We start from the raw sequence: 17,810 nt of genomic DNA on the forward strand, positions 1-17,810 counted from the left end.
GGTGTGTCTGAAGACAGCTACAGTGTACTTACATATAATAAATAAATAAATCTTTAAAAAAAAAAATAATCTACAAGTCAAGAAAGGATTCCAGACCTTATTGAGCAGGTTGATCTTTGTGACAGTGTTGGTGGCCTCCCCAGAGTGCTTCACTAACAGTGCAATGAGGCGGACAAAGGCATCCAGGTTGTGGTAGCACTTGGCACGGATCATGGTGGGGTTAGCCGCAGGATTGTGCTGCTGCTCCGCCTGAGCACGGTAACTGATTTCAACACACATTTCAGTGCAAAGACGAAAAAACCTTGTTATGAGGTCATCAGTTTTAAGTATTCCTTGTTGGTGCATCTACAGTGGGAGCAATCAATCAACATGGTGAGACCATCCTCAAAAATCAACTTTATATACAGTTAGCTTTCAAAGGCAAAACTCTAGTTTATACCCATTTTTAATTCTTACTCTGAAAGGATGTCACTAGGAAAATGATTTCCCTGTTATTAAGGAGCCATCGCAGAGGTCCTCTCAGTTTTAATTTATAGAGAAGATTGAAGCTGACAAGGAGATATTATTAACATTAAATAAAAAGACTTCTATAGTTTGGGAAATTATATTAATAAAGCTAACTTCCAGAAATTCTCTTCACAGGTGCCTTCTTATTTAACCAATGGCAGCGTTTGTGAAACTCCAGCTATCTGCAGAAAAATCATTAATTTAATAAGTTCCCACTATTATGTCACTTAACTGTAATAATCTTTTATACTGTTACAATTAGTAGAAAAGGCTAGTTCCAGGTCAGGCATTGGTACATAGCAACACTGTCTCAAAAGAGACAGCAACAGGGAAGTAACATTAAAACATTAAAGCAGCAGAGGAAAGGGGTCAGCTCTTACTAACCCATCTTAAGAAGGGGAAAACAAAGTCATCTTGGAAATTTTTAAACAATTTAACTATCTTGATAACAATACAGGTAAAGGTTTGAATTACACAAACAATGTACCCAAGCCAAGGCAAAAGGCCAGCAAAAGGATCTTATTCCACATTGAAACATGAAGCTTGAGAGGAATGTGTGCTATGACAAAGTGCTAGAAGTAAAAAATAAATTCCCGATAAGGGACCAGTAAAGCATACTGCACCATCTCCCCAAGAGAAATGAGTAAAAGCAAATGAAGAGGAGCTAGGCAGGTACCACATCCATACCCACGACAGGCAATGCCACAAAACCCACGCATTTGCATTTCTGCCAATGGAATGAGAAGTCAGACTATAAATATGGATGATAACTTTTCCACTTGAGTTATGTTATGACTTCCTGGATTCTTTTACCAGAGAAATTTATATAGCATAATTTACAAGTTGTCACTTATGTTGAAAAGTAAATCCAATTCTTAACAGATCCACCTACATTCAATTGTCAAGCATTTAAAAACAGATCAGCCATTCTTTAGAAAAACAAGTATCTTTTGGTGTCAATTTGAACAAATGAAAAAATACAACAGTCAGGCTTTATAGCTGACTGAACAAGTACTGTAACTGTTTTATTAAAGGAATTAAGGCCAGTTCAAGACAGTACTAATCTTGACAAGTTCTATTACAATTATAACTCTAATTTTTCCTTTTTTCCTCATGTCACTGAAAACAGCCAGTGATGATAAGAAACAAAATGGACTATGACTATTATTTCCAGTTTATTCTGTAACTACTTATTTTTATAAGGTTTATTTTTAATTACAATTAAATTCCCATGCATGCTTGTTAGTGTGTGATTGTGTTCAATGGTGCACATATATGCACATGAGATCAGGCATTTGCCAACATCAGATGTGTAGGATATCCCTGAAGCTCAAGTCAGTGAGCTGCCCACTGTAGGCATTGGGAACCAAACTCAGTCCTCAGCAAAAACAGTACCAAGCATGTGCTCTCAGCTGGCAAGTCATCTCTCTGGTCCACTAAAACTATTTATACTTGGTGTGGTGGTCTGAATAAAAATGGTTCCCATAGACTCAAATATTTGAATGCTTAGGCACTGGGGAATGGCACTATTTGAGAAAAATTATGTGTGGCCTACTAGTAGGTGTGACCTTGAAGAAAGTGTCATCGGAGGTTTTCAAAAAGCATACGCCAGATCCAGTCTGTCTCTGTTGCCCCCTGTCTGTCTATCTGTGCTTGTGAATTAGGATGTAGCTCTCAGCTACTCCAATGCCACAGATTTCACTATGCTCTGAAAACTGCAAACAAGGCCTGAATTAAATACTTTCTTTTATAAGAGTTGCCTTGGTCATGGTGTCTTTTCAAAGCAATACAACAGTGACTAAGACACTTTAGTAAGCCTGATTTTTAAAAAGCAGCTCAATTTCTGAAACACTTAAACTGTGTCAGAATTCATATGAGACAAAAAAAAAAAATTCTACCACTAAACAGGGATTTATTGTATGGTAGTGTTGTTAAAATGTGATATCCTAAAATTGTAATGTATTAGCATTTTACTTCATCACTAGTGACTATTTTAGTCAAACTGTATGTTGTAGCTTCATTATCATTTTCTGACCCACTACAGCTTGTAGCCAGGACAACTGGAATAGGCTGAGCAAGACTATAGAAGTAGGAATGCTGAATCAACAGTAGCTGTCATCAATAGTGAGGAAAAAAGTAGGCCACATTAGTTTAACAAAGCATGGTGGTAGGATTTTTGGTCTGCATGAGTATGGAGGTAATTCTGACCACAAGTATACAATACTAAAGTTTAATATTGGAGTAATCACACCCTACTTATGTTGAATAAAAAGCACCTTTCTTTCCAAAAGCTCTACCTGTCCAACAAACGCAGAGAATGCTTTGGTACTGTCACGGCCAGCTGCTGCTGAATGGTAGAGATTCACCCATTCCCTCAGAAGATACTCTGCCTTCTCCCTCAGGCCTGGAGGGTCATCATATTCTGAGGCTTGAGAGATCCCAGAATGCATCATAAAGTTAGGGCCTCCATGAGCACGATCAATCATTGCTTCATAGTTGGATCTCACCACTTCCATCAGCTGGGGCAATCTAGTATGATAAATCCAGAGTGAAAAATGAGTTAAACCACATTTGTTTATTTATCAGAACTTGAGAAACTCAGGCAGAATAGGCTGGCTGGTCACTGAGCTTGTCTCTGCCTCCCCAGTGCTGAGATTACTAATATGCACAGCTACACTCACTTTTGTTTTGTGCTGTGTACATTCCTGTTGTACACATAGGAATGTCTTACACATGCTTATGGAAGCCAGAGGACAACCTTGGGTATTATTTCCAAGGATTCATCCACTTTGTTTCCTGAGGAAGTCTCTCACTGGGACCTAGGGCTTGCTGATTAGCCTCTGCCACCTGTCCCTAACTCAGCACTGGCATTACAAGTTTTTATCAATACACTGGTGGTTTAGGACTTGGGCTTTCTAAGGATCCTGAAAGCACTTCACTGCCTAAGGTTTATCTCCAGCCTAACAGAGCCAATGTTCAAGACAGACTTCTGCTGCCAACTCCACAGTCACTGTATGTACAGCTCTCTATCAGGAAGGCAGCGGATTAAGAGTTCACACTTTCAGGCCAATAATGGGCCAACCTAAAATTACATTATAGGTTTAAAAAGTTACAAAGTCACAAGTTATGCTAGTGTGTATCTAATTTCTGAAGCTCTTAAGAGACTGCTGATTGCACAGGAGAGCAGAGCATTTCATTCTTACCCTTCTGGAGCATTGCCTCTGGAATGAGCATTAATTCTCATGAGGGTTTCAATGGTATGGAACAGATCTGCCTCAGTAATATGGGCAACACTCCTTTCATCCACCAGAAGAATTTTTACCAGTTGCATAGCAAACGCCACGGCCATGTAGTTCAAGCCATTCTCCATCGACTGGCAACATAGCAAATTCAAGAGATTAAAAAAAAAAAAAAAAGCACTTCCTGAATCCTTTAATCCACTCAAGTTAAATTTCTTCCATACCTGAGCAAGATGAAGATCATACTGCTGCATGTTAACCAAATGATTTCGAATTAACAATTCCACAGCCTCCACATTATATTTATATTCATCTCGACATTCAATTAGGCACCTAAAAAAAAAGGCAATTTTTTTTTAATCTCTCTCATTTTAATGTATTTACCTTTATTTTATGTGCATTGGTATTTTGTCTCCATGTATGGCTATGTGAGAGTGTCAGATCTTGGGAGTTACAAACAGTTGTGAGCTGCCATGTGGATGGATACTGGGATTTGAATCCAGGTCATCTGTAAGAGCAGTCAGTGCCCTTAAATGCCAAGCCATCTTTCCAGGCCAGGCATTTTATTAACCTTACTAACCATATTAGCTATGTGCTCTATACAAAGATGTCTTAAAAAGACAACTGTAAACAAAACAAAAACAAAATAGTATTGTTTTTTTAAAAAAAAAAAAAAAAAGGCAGGCTAGGGATATTCAAGTACCACCTAGGCTTAGCATACATGAGGTCCACGCACCCTTACAACAATACAAATACAATACCAATACAGTCCTAGCTAGTAGAAGAGATTTGCCTAATGTTAAAAAAGCCTAAACTTTGCATTTCATTCAAGACACTAAATTGTTTACTATGAATGCTACTATGAATGTGAAATCATGAAAACAAATGATCTAAAGTTTACTCCTCAAAGGCATGTGTCAGAACCACTCAACAATTCTTACCCCTTTGAATCAAGGATTTCAAAGCCCCCATTTATCTTGTAGGCAGAAGAAAAACATCTAGAAATAAATAAAGTAAGACAAACTCTAGTCCATGGGGCTAAAGAGATGGCTCAGTGGCACATTTTTTGTTTTTGCAAAAGATCCAGGTTCACGTTCCTGCACCCAACCCACATGGTAGTTCACGATCATCCTAATTCCAGTTTCAGGGGCTCACATGTCCTCTCCTTTCCTCTGCAGGCACCAGATACACACACATAGTACACATACACACATGCAATGAAAACCACACATGCATAATATTTATGTACATACACTTCAGAAATCTAAAATAATTATGAAGCTAGTGCAGTAATGACTAGTTCTAAGGCCACCTACCTTGTGATTTGTTTGTTGCACCATGGAGATCCATATGCCCTGCCATCCTGCAGAGCTTTCAGTACCAACAGGTGGCATTCCCTGTATCGCAGCAGTAAGTCAGCATCAGCACCACTTGTGGCATCTAATAAGCCCTCTACAGCCTATGAACACAAAGGATTCACAAGTGTGTAAAATACAACATTCAACCCAACTATTAGAGCTGGAAATCAAACACAAAGGACTACATAATTTCTGAAGCTTCAAAATTCTTATCTCTACTCTCTAGTATTTTAAGCCATTTTAAGTCTTCTAACAGTTTCCCCATTCATCATAGCTCCAAGAAAATAGTACCATATGGAAAAGATGTAGCATCCACCTTACTACTTCTAACTGCTATAAGCACATTCTACAGAAGGGGGTGGGGTTGGGGGTCAACAATACTAGGTTTGCATTAATTTTTTTTGGTTTGTATTAATTTTTAAAATGTAATTCTAAATAGACAGATTCCATTACAGACCCCAAGTCCTTTCTACAAACAATAGCTTAAGAACCAACCTTCTGCAGCAATCCAAGAGCAGCTATCGCGTCCCGAGAATTCCGAGACAACACTACAACCTCTAAAAGACTTCGGAGAGCCTGGGCTTGAGGATTCATGGCCAAAGTTGGTGGAATGGCATGTAGGTGCTGCTCCAGTTCTGTAATACACTTATCATAAATCTGCGCTACATCATCTGTTGCCCAAGCTTGCTGTTTTAGAAAAATAAATAGCCAGAGAGAAGCAAACATTTTTAAGGTTGTTTACTGGCACAATGCACCGATCAAATAGAAATCAGTCCTTGGCATATTGCTTTAGCTTATTGTTTTCATTCACATATGCAAGCTCTCTTCTATACCTGCCTTTTGAGCTATTCAGTCTTAGTATTATTAAGTGGGTGTAATGCACAGCCAGGACAGACATGTTTAAGAGGCCTGCTACCACCAATTCTATGATCAGAGAGCATAATATGAACAATGCAAAAGACTGAGCACTGCACGTGTGCCGTCCATAAAGCCTTCTGCAACTTAACAAAGTGTGTTAAGTTTCAAATATAATACTTCCACCAAATGTTAAAGCATGACTGTTAAGAAAAACACATCACTTCTGTACTTCCCCTTTTTTTTGGCTTTTTAAACAGCATTTCTTTCTTTGTGTAGCCCTGGCTGTCCTGGAGCCAGCTCTGTAGACCAGACTAGCATGTAACTCAGAGATCTGCCTGCTTCTGCCTTCTGGGTACTGACTGGGATTAAAGCATGCACTGCCACACATGGCCCTATGCTTTTCCTATCAAAAATCTGTTACTGGCCTGGAAAGATAGCTCAGTGGGTTAAGAGCTTACACTCTAACCATAAAGACCTGAGTTCACATCTCTAGAACACAGTAAGGATGAGTGTGGAGGCATGTGCCTGTAATCGTATTCTAACAGTAATTTGGAAAATGGATGAAGGAGGACTCATGGAAGCACACAGAACAGTTAGCCTGGGGTACATAGGAGTGAAAAATGATGACAGATGAGAACAACACAGTCCTTTGTCTACCACACATGCACACACACTTGATGAATGAACAAACAAGATCATATCCATACTCTGGGGTAAGCAGAAGTACTATAAAAGTTTGGGTGTAGCTCAGCAGCAGAGTGTTCAGTTATCATATCCAAGACCCTGGGTGAATCCCAGAACAATAAATGAGGAAATTCAGGGGGTTATTTGAAAGAACCACTACATGAAATGTGTGACTCTAAAACAGCTTTTTTTCCCTATGTGTTACTCCAACAACTTGAAGTTTGCCATGGTTATAAAGAAGAAACCACTATAAGCCACTGAGCATTAACTGTGCATGCATGAAGTATAAGGTGTGTGTGTGTGTGTGTGTGTGTGTGTGTGTGTGTGTGTGTATATATATATATATATATATATAAAGAAATGGGGCTGGAGAGATGACTCAGCAGTTAAGAGCACTGACTGCTCTTCTAAAGGTCCTGAGTTCAAATCCCAGCAACCACATGGTGGCTTACAACCATCCATAATGAGATCTGACGCCCTCTTCTGGTGTGTCTGAAGACAGCTACAGTGTACTTACATATAATAAATAAAAATTAAAAAAAGAAAGAAAGAAAGAAAGAAAGAAAGAAATGATGAACTCTAGCTCAAGGCAAGCCTCAATATAATTGAACCTGTTGCTCCAAAAAATTGTGGTGAGGCAGTGCTTATCTAAAAGGATTCAAAGATCTTTAAACTCTCTACTTTTGCTGGGCATAGTGGCATACGCTTTTAATTCCAGCACATGGAGGCAGAACTGAGAATTCCAGGACAGTCAGGGCTACATGCCACCCTGGTGGGGGTGGGGTGTCACTAATTTGTAAACTAATAATTAAAAAAACAAACAAACAAAAAAACCTGAAGATGTAGTTTAATGGGTAGTGTGCTTATTTACCATACACAAGGTTCAATCTTCAAGACTTCATAAACCAAGTGCAGTGGTGTATATTTGTAATTCTAACACTAGGGAGGTGGGGGCAGAAGATCAGAAGGGCAAAGTCACCCTTGGCTACAAAGTTCAAAATGAGTCTACAGAGTTCAAAATTGGCTCTACGAAACCCAATCTCAAATATATATATAAAAACAAAAACACATATACACACAAACAAAAACAAGCAAACAAAACTTATTTGTGTATACACATTTAGAAGGTGACAGGAGGGGAAATACTGAGACTGAATGGGTAGTGTTAAACATTAGTAAATGATACCCTAGTTACCAAAATTAACATTGGATACTTCCCTACAGGATGTTGTCCAGGGAAGACTCAGAGCCCCTCAAAACAGAAGAGGCTACTGCAATTACTCACAGCTGCCAACTAGAAGCAGATGCAACCACAATGGTTGTAGGAAAGGAAATAAATAAATAAATAAATAAATAAATAAATAAATCAAGCTAGAAATGAGCTATAAGCTTCCTCTCTGCTAGGTAGTTTTCTTAGCATTTACTCTGTAGGCTGCTGGGGAGTTAGTTATCTATGGCCCTACTCAGCAATGAGCCATGTAAGCTACAATACAAATCTGTCAGGTAAATATATGCCTACTGGTACAATAGTGGCATCAACATGGGGATAATCTGCCACCTTCTGGCTGAAACGAGTCTCAGGAGGGAATTCATACCTGATAATATAAAACTGGCTAAAAGCCTGTGGCTGGGAAGGTCATAGACTCTGGTGGTGAGAGAAGGAAATCACTACTTTTGTTTCGCTAAGTGGACATGTTGTCAAACTGTCTTCTAAATATTCATCTCTATACTCTTAAAAGTAATACTCCTCTCAACCTGCATTGCAAAAGCTTGTTTTCCAATGGTTACCAGTGAAGACTGGTTAAGAGGCTGAGAATGAGTAACTACTGACTTCAACCCTGAACAAGGGCATGTGTATCACTTCTTCCAGGGCTCAGGGAATATTTAAACAAGGGTACAAATAATTTAAGAGGCAGATGAGAGGGGTGTAGCTGATGTTAGCTGCTAGGATCCAGTAAAAACCCCACCTATACCCACATAGATGCAGGCTACCCTGATTAAATTCAACAGGTTTTTTTTTTTGGTGTGTGAGAGTATGGATGCCTATGTGGAAATCAGAGAACAATTTATAATTTTCTCTTTCCTGGGACTCCAGGGAACTGGAGATGGATAAATGGGGGTATAATAGAGATGAAATTAATAAAAAAAATAAACCTTAAAATTATTTTTAAGAGATGAGAGCCCAGCCAGGACAACACAGAGAAACCCTGTCTCGAAAAACCAGAGAGAGATGAGAGCCTTCAGAAAATAATACATATTCAATAAAGGCACTTTATATCATTTTCTTCTAAAAGAAAATCAACAAAAGGAAAGCGGGCAACAGGTCAACAACTCAAGTGGTTTGTGGGAAAATGTTTTCCTTGTATTGTTAACTTCAATTAAATGTCTTGCACAATCTTAGAAACTCTCCCTTTGATTAAATTTACGTATAAACTAGATTAAATAAACTATTTAAATAAATACAACAGAGAATATAAAAGAAGTCAAGAATTAAGTTCCCTTGAACTAAACAGTAGTCAAGCTAAGGCCAGGGCTCACTACACTGCCTGCCATGCTCATCTAACAAAGATGATCTGTAACCTAATGGCTTCCATTCCCTACCCAGTAACAAACTCCCAAGCAGAAACCAATGCATTATTAAGTTATATTTCATAACACACAAAAAAAATTAATCCAAGTGAGGTATTTACCTTCATGGGCTGAGCTAAAAACCCTGTAGGCTGACTTAAGTCATTTGTAGGTAAGAAGCCAGGCACATTTCGTGCAAACTCTTCATAGACAGCTAGCTGCTTTGGGTCCACACCACCAACCTAAAAAGAAGAAAACCTTTTTTTGGGTAGAATTCACTTCACAATCAAAAGAAACATTATTATTGTTGTTGTTGTTGTTGTTATTATAATATTTTGAGGTGAAAGGGTTGAGATGGAATCTTGCTCCATCCATCCCCTCCTCCCTCTCCCTCTCTGATACTAGAACTCACTAGACCAGGCTGGCCTCAAACTCAAAGATCCTTGGGCCCCACCCCCACAAGACCTCCTGCCACAATACCCAACTAAAACGTATTTTGCAAGTGCTAAGCTTGCACAGAATTCTGATAGAACAGTTAATATGCCAGCATGCATGCCAACAGACCACAGAAGAGGTTTTCTCATTTTTCTGTTAGAGTCAGTGTCACTTACAGTCATTAATAATTCCTTACTAGAGTCCCTATAGCAGCAGTCTGCAATGCAGACCAGCACTTGGGAAGTAGAAACCAGATGATTTAAGTCTGAGGCAGTCTGGTCTATATGGAAGCCTTGTCTAAACAATAATCACTAGGAAATGTCTCAAAAGAGACTGCTATGAAATTCTCCCTTGATGCTGGTAAATAGTATCAGACCCTCGAAATCTTGTTGGGATCAATAAAGAGTTATCAATAAAAAAATAAATATCAGAAAATATGAAAAGTCAAAGTCAACTTGGGAAAACAGAACTTAAGTAGTACATAAATTCTTTTATACCAAAACTGAGCTACTGTAGGGCTAAGACTTTCTATACTTGCTCTAAAAAATTTTAAACTGAAATGCTACTAGAGACACTTTCTTCAGCAGCAGCATTTAGAGACACTCCCATAGTCCTTAGAGGGGTTCCTACAACAGTAACACAGAGAAGGCAATGGAGAAGCAAGGAGGCAAGAGCCTCAATTCTCACTTTGAGCCTGATCTGCTCTGGCATCCGTTCTGCTTGATACGTTAACACAACAGGATCACAGTATCTACGTCCTTCTTGCCGAGCATGTTTCCTCAGCTCAAATTCCTACGAATAAAAAAAGTCACTGAGGTTCTTGTTATAAGACCCTTCCTCAGTTCAAAAAAACACACAACATTACAGATACATGCTAAACACTTACAGTTGCCAATCTCTTGTCCATCTCAGGGCCTGCTTTCTCCACTGCAGTTTTCTGAATAAAACAACAAGCTAATTCACAATTGTCCTGAGCTAACTGAGCAGCGGCCTGGTCCATCATCTCCCTTTGCTGTGGGGATGCAGTCTATTGAGAACATAAGACAAAAGAAAAGAACAATTTTAAAATGTACAATAGGAAATGCAATATGGTCAACAGGCCATTCCATTTTCTGGTTCTATCTACATACAAGCTGTTACCTGCAAATATTCATAATTCCTTCACATATAAGATGAAAATACCTTTAAACATTTCACCAGGTTGTGGTGAACATACTGAACAATATGTTAACTGTTATGCAGCAAGAACTCTTAAATCTGAAACTCACAACTTAAAGAAAAGTTACTTGAGGAGATAAAGTGAAGTGACTGTATATACAAAGTCACTTTAAATCATCATTTTTTATTATGATACAACTAAATCTAAATTCAATCTATATTTGAGATCCTGGCTCCAAACTAAAAAAATCTTTGCTTCTCTAAGAAAATCCTTGGGTACGGATGAGTAGCTGACAAATAGCACTAAGCACAAAACTACATACAAAAGAAGCAAATGTAACACTCTGCCTTAACACAACTTAGAATCTAAAAGACACCAGGAGCTTAACGTGTCTTTCAGTGCTATGGAGTTTGCCGACACACACACACACACACACACACACACACACACACACACACGGGTTGTCTTAGGATCAAGGATCAAGTAGTAATAAATAATATTCAGTAGCACAGCCCCAAACTCTTACAGACCAGTAATACATTTTATAGTACACAAAATAGTCTACTTACACGAAGGGCTGAGGCAAAACTGTTTTTTAGGTTGGTAGATATGCTCATCAGTAAAGGTTCCCTGCAAGTAATCATAGCCATCCCAGCTGTCAAGTTCCGCATCATGTGATGAGCGGCTATTCTCATTCTAGATTCCTCAGAATCCAGGGCAAAGTCCTTTCTGACTATCTGTTCACACGTAGTCATAGCAATCTTAATTGACCGATCCACCACAGGATGCACTAGTTCCTGGACAGCTCGTTCAATTGCTTGCCGCACGCATTGCTTCAACTGTGGATGAGCTTGAAATAAAGGGATCTAGAAGGAGGAGAAAGGCACAAATCACATCTGACTCTGGCATTCCTTCAATGCTATAGAACCCACAGAGTTCATATAAAACTAACAAAACTCCCAGGAAGCAAGCTAGGAAAAAAAGAACTCAGTATAACCTGGGATCTGTTTTTATCTTTTTAATCCCCTTTAACAGGCAAACTGCTCATTAAACACATAGTACTTGCTTATAGACATGCCGCTTTCTATGTTAAAGTTATGGCTAAATTAATCATTAGAAAGGCAGTATCAGAAGATGACTCGCTGGTGAGAAACACTTGCTCTTCTCTCGGAGTCTCTGGGATATGGTTCCCAGCACTCACATGGTGGCTTCACAATGATCCATATCTCCATTCCAAGGAGATCTGGTGCCCCTGTCTGACCACCTCAGGTACACATGTGGCTTATACATGCATGCAGGCAAAACATATATGTAAAATAAAAATTACAAATGTAAAGACTTTGGATTAAAAATTATATATACAAACTGTGGTCTGCCAAAAGAAATGGCTTAATAACAAGCCAAAGTAGCATGATAATGAAGGCAAAAGGAAAATACTATAGTATACATTAAGAAGAATCTTTTGACCTGTGTATGGATTATCTAAAATTGTGCTTTTAATTGCTGGCATAATCAAATCACTGTGGGGTAGGGTTAAGAGGAACAAATAGGAATCCGAATGGCTTAAAATTGTCTATTTGTAATATATACATTATAGACTCCCTACTTCTTTAAAAAAAACCCCAGGGGAAAGCTGGTAAACAGGAAAGTAACCAAAACTTTCAGCCAGAAACTAGAATGAAAAGAATTCTGGGGTTGGAGAGATGGCCCAATATTTAAGCATTTCCTGCTCTTGCAGAGGGATCAGGATTTGATTCCCAGAACCACTATGGTAGCTCACTCATAACCATCTGTAACTCCAAGTTCAGGAGATCTGATGTCCTTTTCCAGTCACCTTGAGTACCTAACAAGCATGTAGTACACAGGCATGCATTCAGGTAAAACACATAAGTCAATCTTTTAAAAAGAGAAGCAACGGCTTTTACTCACTGTAGGGTTTAAAGTAATATGAGGTGCCAGGCCTGCTAGAGAATAGACATTGATGTCATGGTAGCTGTACTGTGGCTGTGGTGGAACTGTGGCTGTACACGTAGTACTGGTAGCTGGTGTTGTAGAAGTTGCTACATGTAAAGTAAAAGAAAAGAGCACATTTACTGACTGTACACAAAAATTAGCTGGATAATAAATGGATCTTATCTATTTAAACTGTGTCTCAACTCTTGAGAAGGGGTAGCTGATGTCATATTTTTCCCATTCTGAAAAAGAAATTCTGCTATTGTATGAAATATGAGCCAAGTATATGTCTGTTAGTGGCAGTGTTAGGGGCACAGGAATATTTTCAGGATAATCCTGTATTAGGCAGGCCACACTTTGAATATCTGGCAGTGTTATGGGTACATGTCCTCAACCCAGCCTTTACCAGGCTCACTTGGAATTTGTCAGATACCAAGAGAAGGATGGTGGAAAGAGGTGTAGGACGCTGGTAGCACATTCTACCAATTCCTCACATTTAATATAACCACATCCAATTACCAAAGCCAAGCCTTCCATCACCAGAGAGTGTGTATGCCTGTGTGTCTCACTAATGAGTGTGCGCATGCCTCTGTGTGTGTGTATTGTATGTCTGTATGTATACGTGTGTGTGTCTGTCTGTCTGTAGACTGGTTTTTAAACAGGGTCCCAGGCTGGTTCAAACTCATGTAGCTTAAGTTGGCCTCAAACACAAAATCCCCCTGCCTTTAGTCTCTCAAGAGTAGAGCCCTGTACCCCTAACCCAGTCCTGACTGTCTGGATCAGATAATATTCTCCTTGTAGGCATGCCTAAATGGCAAGCCTTGGATTTTAAGAAATACTGCATACCATTATGTCATTCAAGTACTTGTGATACTTCAAATGTCTTAGGAGATACCCTAGCCAGGCTATGATATAAGAACAATTCATTTACTAATATTTGCTTAAAATTATTTTAAGAGATAGTGATGCAACCTAATAAGAAGACTACCCTTAGATGTTACTCATACTTGATAATTAGAAGGTACACAATGTGGGATAGTTGCTACTTGGCTTATTTGGGGTGGTACCATCCAAGAAGGTTCTGAGGGGACTTCTACACTTACTTGTTGTTGTGATGGCAGGAAGCTCTTCTGGCTGTTTGACATCTTTCTTTGGAGCAGAGAGTTGTTCATCTAAATTCTTCAAGCGATCTTTATCTTTCAACAGGTTTCCAGGTTTGAGCTCATTTATGTCTAATGCGAGGTTCTTACAGAGCACCTCAATCTCAAACTTCAAGTTTAACTGCATAAGTCCAGCATTTAATTAGAGTAAAAGAGAAAATTTGAGCTTTGTCCATCATATATCCTACAGTATAATCCAATCATGCAATGCCCACTGCCTACCCCCTGTACTGGTCTATCTTTACTACAACATTAAGTCATCTTAAGGCACAGGATTCTCTGAAAGAGAGGCAACTATTTTACCTTTAAGTCATGCTCCTGGTGCAGCTCAGCCAATACATTCATAATTGCCATTGTCCAGGGGTTTGGTGGTCTAAAAACCTAAAGAAGAGCTATGATATTAAGCCAGCTCTAAATCAAACCTTTACTTTGTATTATTTCAACAATTAAACAAACATGACCATGGCAAAAGTCCCATTCTTAGATATAACACATTCTAGAAGAATACCAAAGCTGAAAACTGATACATTCAGTCTCTTAACTTCACCAAACTTAATTTCTAATTATCTAGGACCAACTAAGGAGAACTTATTGAACTAGCTCTATGTGCATGAGAATAAAGCTATGATCTCTTGGGAATTGTGTTAGCAACTTCTCACCAATTCACCATGAATAACATTTACTCACCAGACTCCGAATGCTGGACTCTAGAACTTTGGCAACAAAGGGCACTACATAAAGCAACTCTTGTTGTCCTTTAACGTAAGCCTCTAACAGCAAAGATTTCACATCCAAGTCCTAGAATTTTAAAACAAAAAATTTGAGAAGTTGATATTCTTCTGTTCCAGAAGTCCTTGGGAAAGATAAAATAAGAACCTAAGGATGTTATCTCACTAAAAGCTCATTTTCCAAAATATATTATTTGATTCTTGCCTAACAAAAGGCATGCCCCACTGGCTTTTCTGTATCCTAAAAGAGCCTAAGAGACCATGAGCATAGAATTAAGAATACAAACATGGTCAAAGTCTTACAAAATCCCAGTGACAATTAAAACATTTCTTAGCCGGGCAGTGGTGGTGCATGCCCTTAATCTCAGCACTTAGGAGGCAGAGGCAGGTGGATTTCTGAGATCGAGACCAGCCTGGTCTATAGAGTGCGTTCCAGGACAGCCAGGGCTACAAAGAGAAACCCTGTCTCGAAAAACAAAAACAAACAAACAAAACAAACAAAAAAGCACCATTTCTTATAGCCAAGTTCGAAACATATATCCATCTTAAAACTCACCGTGTGTAAGATGGGTTTATTTTTAGCTAATGTAATCATTCCTAACCAATGTCCCAAGTTCTTCAGCAAAGAACGATCTGAGAAATTGGCCGCAGCTTTATCAGAAGTCAGCAGCACCTGCAATTAATACAGGATTTATAAATATAAGTGAATAAGCTTATAAAACAAATTCTCAATTTCATATTTGAGAGTTTCACTAGCCTTTCTAAAAGTAATCAACTTTAAGCATATACCCAAAGTAGATCTATCCCATGTATTATGTTGGTATTATCTTACTGTGTTCATTAGCAAACTGTTGATTTTTCCTTTGAAAATGTTTTAAGGAGCTCACTAAGCTGAATAATTATCTACAATGTACAAGACCCTGAATCAGAACCCCAGCATGACAGAGAAAGTAAACAAATGAATGGTTATTATTTGCCTCAGACTACATGGGAAATTCCAAAGGCTACAATAATCCTTCCTATAAAAGATAATAAAGCTGAACAGTCATGTTCCTTAACTCCATAAAGCAACAGCAAAATAGCATGAGTCAGCTGTGCAACAAGGAGCCAGGAATTCTTTTTGCACTACAGCGTAACCAAGAATGGGGAAATTTCCCATACATAGGTTTAAATATAGTGCCAGTTCCTAAGCCATTCCCAAGTTACTCAGAAATGAAGGCTCGCATCTCCACCTGCTTTGCAGTGTGTTTCTTTACAAAGTTTCATATTTAAAAATAAAAAAATGGTAGTTTAGAAATAAAATAGTTGAACTTTATGGAACAAGTATAATAAGAGTTTGACCTTATACTACATAGGATCCCAGAACAAAAGTTATTTCAAATAGGACTTAAATCAAGGTATCTTGACATTCAACCAGCAGAATGAATTTTCGTTAAGACCATTTCTTAAAAAACCAGGAAAGAGACCTGAGAACTTGTTGCAAAGAACTATCTCCAAAGAGATAAAAAAGAAGTGGTCACACACACACTCACACACTCATAGACATGACAAGTCAACAAGATGGCATGCCACAAAAATACTGAGTACAGTTACATATAACAGAAAGTAGAATTCTGAAGCCATAAATGGAAGGATGAAAACAAAATTTAAAGAGGGACTATACTTAAGTAATACATAGGTTTATGTCTAAATGATTAGATTCTTGGTCCAGCGAGATGATTCAGCAAGTAAAAGTGTCAGTTACCAAGCTGACATTCTGACATTCTAAGTTTGAGAACCACCTCCTGAAAGCTGTCCTCTGAGCACATACATGTGTAAGAATGTGTAGACACTCACACAAATATGATTTTACAATGTTCATGGGATGCAATAGTTACCATTCCAAACAAAATCTATGGCACTTTCCGTGAACATCTAACACAGACAGCACAAAGAAAAACACAAACCTTCCCAAGTACCACCTGCCAAGATCAACCTGAAAGCAATTACTGAAGGAAATATAAGAACTCTTCTTACTTTAATGTTTCTGTAGGTTTCATTCAGAACCATCTTGTTAAATTCAGGATTCTTCAATGTATCAAGAAAGTTTGAATATAGGCTATGAAAGTTTGGCTCAATACTGACTCTTTTCATAACTAGATACTGGGAAACCCAAGGCATAAATTCTTCCTTCACAGTTTCTTTAAGCTCTTCAACCTAGCCAATCAAACATGACAAAGTAGTAAAGAATTAGTATTTATAAAAAAGATTAAAAAACTGATAAAATAAAGTCTAGGTTCTCTGAATCATGACACATAGCATGTGGCTTGGCCTTTCCCCTGACACTTTAACAACAAATAATCTTCAGATTTTAACAGACGATATATGTCCATCTTTTAAAGGCAGGGTTTTCCTATGTAAAAGCTCAGGCTGACCTCACTTAAACTTTTCATCTTTCCCTCAGCCCCTAAAGTGCTAGCCTCAGCCCCTAAAGTGCTAGTATTACGAAATTACACCACAAGGCCCAACATGCTAAAGTTACAGAAAAACCTACTTACCATTTTTTGTTTTGTTTTGTTATGTTTTTAAAAGGCAGGGTCTCTATGTAGCCTCAGGTGGCTTGGAACTCACAATATAGACCAAGCTAGCCTCAAACTCACAGAAACCCGTCTGCCTCCATTTCACCATGTGTCACCATGCTCAGCCTAAAAACCACTGTAATTTCAAAGTACTACCTTAAGAGGCAAGCATCCTTCCTTATGCTTTGCAAAGATCTACCTCACAGTGCTCATGGGGTATAATAAGCAATTAAGATAGTTTCTGGAGGAACATACAACAAAACTTTCAGTCAAAGTTAGGCATGGTGGTGCATACTTCTTTTTTTTTGTTTGTTTTTTTGTTTTTTTCGAGACAGGGTTTCTCTGTGTAGCCCTGGCTGTCCTGGAACTCACTCTGTAGACCAGTCTTGGCTTAGAACTCAGAAATCCGCCTGCCTCTGCCTCCCAAGGGCTGGGATTAAAGGCATGTGCCACCACTGCCTGGCCTGGTGGTGCATACTTTTAATCCCAGCCCTTGGGAGGTAGACAAGATCTAGAGGCCATCCAGGTTAACAAAGTGAGTCCCAGGCTGGCCAAGGCTAGTTAATGAGACCTTGGAAGGAAGGAAGGGAGGGAGGGAGGGAG

At 38.7% G+C, this 17,810-nt stretch overlaps 1 protein-coding gene and 1 non-coding gene across 8 annotated transcripts in view; both read right to left on the bottom strand.

The window, feature by feature from the left end:
- The window catches only part of Cnot1 (CCR4-NOT transcription complex subunit 1), a 98,044-nt gene that overhangs the window by 10,736 nt on the left and 69,498 nt on the right, over positions 1 to 17,810 (bottom strand). For 4 of the 7 annotated variants that reach the window (XM_031340989.1, XM_031340987.1, XM_031340988.1 and 1 more), the window contains exons 25-40: positions 16,666 to 16,845; positions 15,206 to 15,322; positions 14,609 to 14,719; positions 14,225 to 14,302; positions 13,865 to 14,042; positions 12,738 to 12,868; positions 11,378 to 11,674; positions 10,536 to 10,676; positions 10,337 to 10,441; positions 9,337 to 9,456; positions 5,600 to 5,791; positions 5,063 to 5,205; positions 3,971 to 4,079; positions 3,711 to 3,880; positions 2,784 to 3,036; positions 97 to 345 (exon numbers count right to left, since the gene is read on the bottom strand). In XM_031340989.1, coding sequence (XP_031196849.1) covers positions 97 to 345; positions 2,784 to 3,036; positions 3,711 to 3,880; positions 3,971 to 4,079; positions 5,063 to 5,205; positions 5,600 to 5,791; positions 9,337 to 9,456; positions 10,337 to 10,441; positions 10,536 to 10,676; positions 11,378 to 11,674; positions 12,738 to 12,868; positions 13,865 to 14,042; positions 14,225 to 14,302; positions 14,609 to 14,719; positions 15,206 to 15,322; positions 16,666 to 16,845 — 2,574 coding nt within the window. The remainder of the gene's footprint in view (positions 1 to 96; positions 346 to 2,783; positions 3,037 to 3,710; positions 3,881 to 3,970; positions 4,080 to 5,062; positions 5,206 to 5,599; positions 5,792 to 9,336; positions 9,457 to 10,336; positions 10,442 to 10,535; positions 10,677 to 11,377; positions 11,675 to 12,737; positions 12,869 to 13,864; positions 14,043 to 14,224; positions 14,303 to 14,608; positions 14,720 to 15,205; positions 15,323 to 16,665; positions 16,846 to 17,810) is intronic. The other 3 variants (XM_031340991.1, XM_031340992.1, XM_031340990.1) reach the window with 1 other exon arrangement.
- On the bottom strand, positions 15,695 to 15,830 carry LOC116071737. The gene has a single exon (XR_004111112.1). It is a non-coding gene; the product is annotated as a small nucleolar RNA SNORA46 (small nucleolar RNA).

This window comes from Mastomys coucha, unplaced genomic scaffold (assembly GCF_008632895.1).
Source record: "Mastomys coucha isolate ucsf_1 unplaced genomic scaffold, UCSF_Mcou_1 pScaffold22, whole genome shotgun sequence".
In the NCBI taxonomy this organism is placed as follows: Eukaryota; Metazoa; Chordata; class Mammalia; order Rodentia; family Muridae; genus Mastomys; species Mastomys coucha.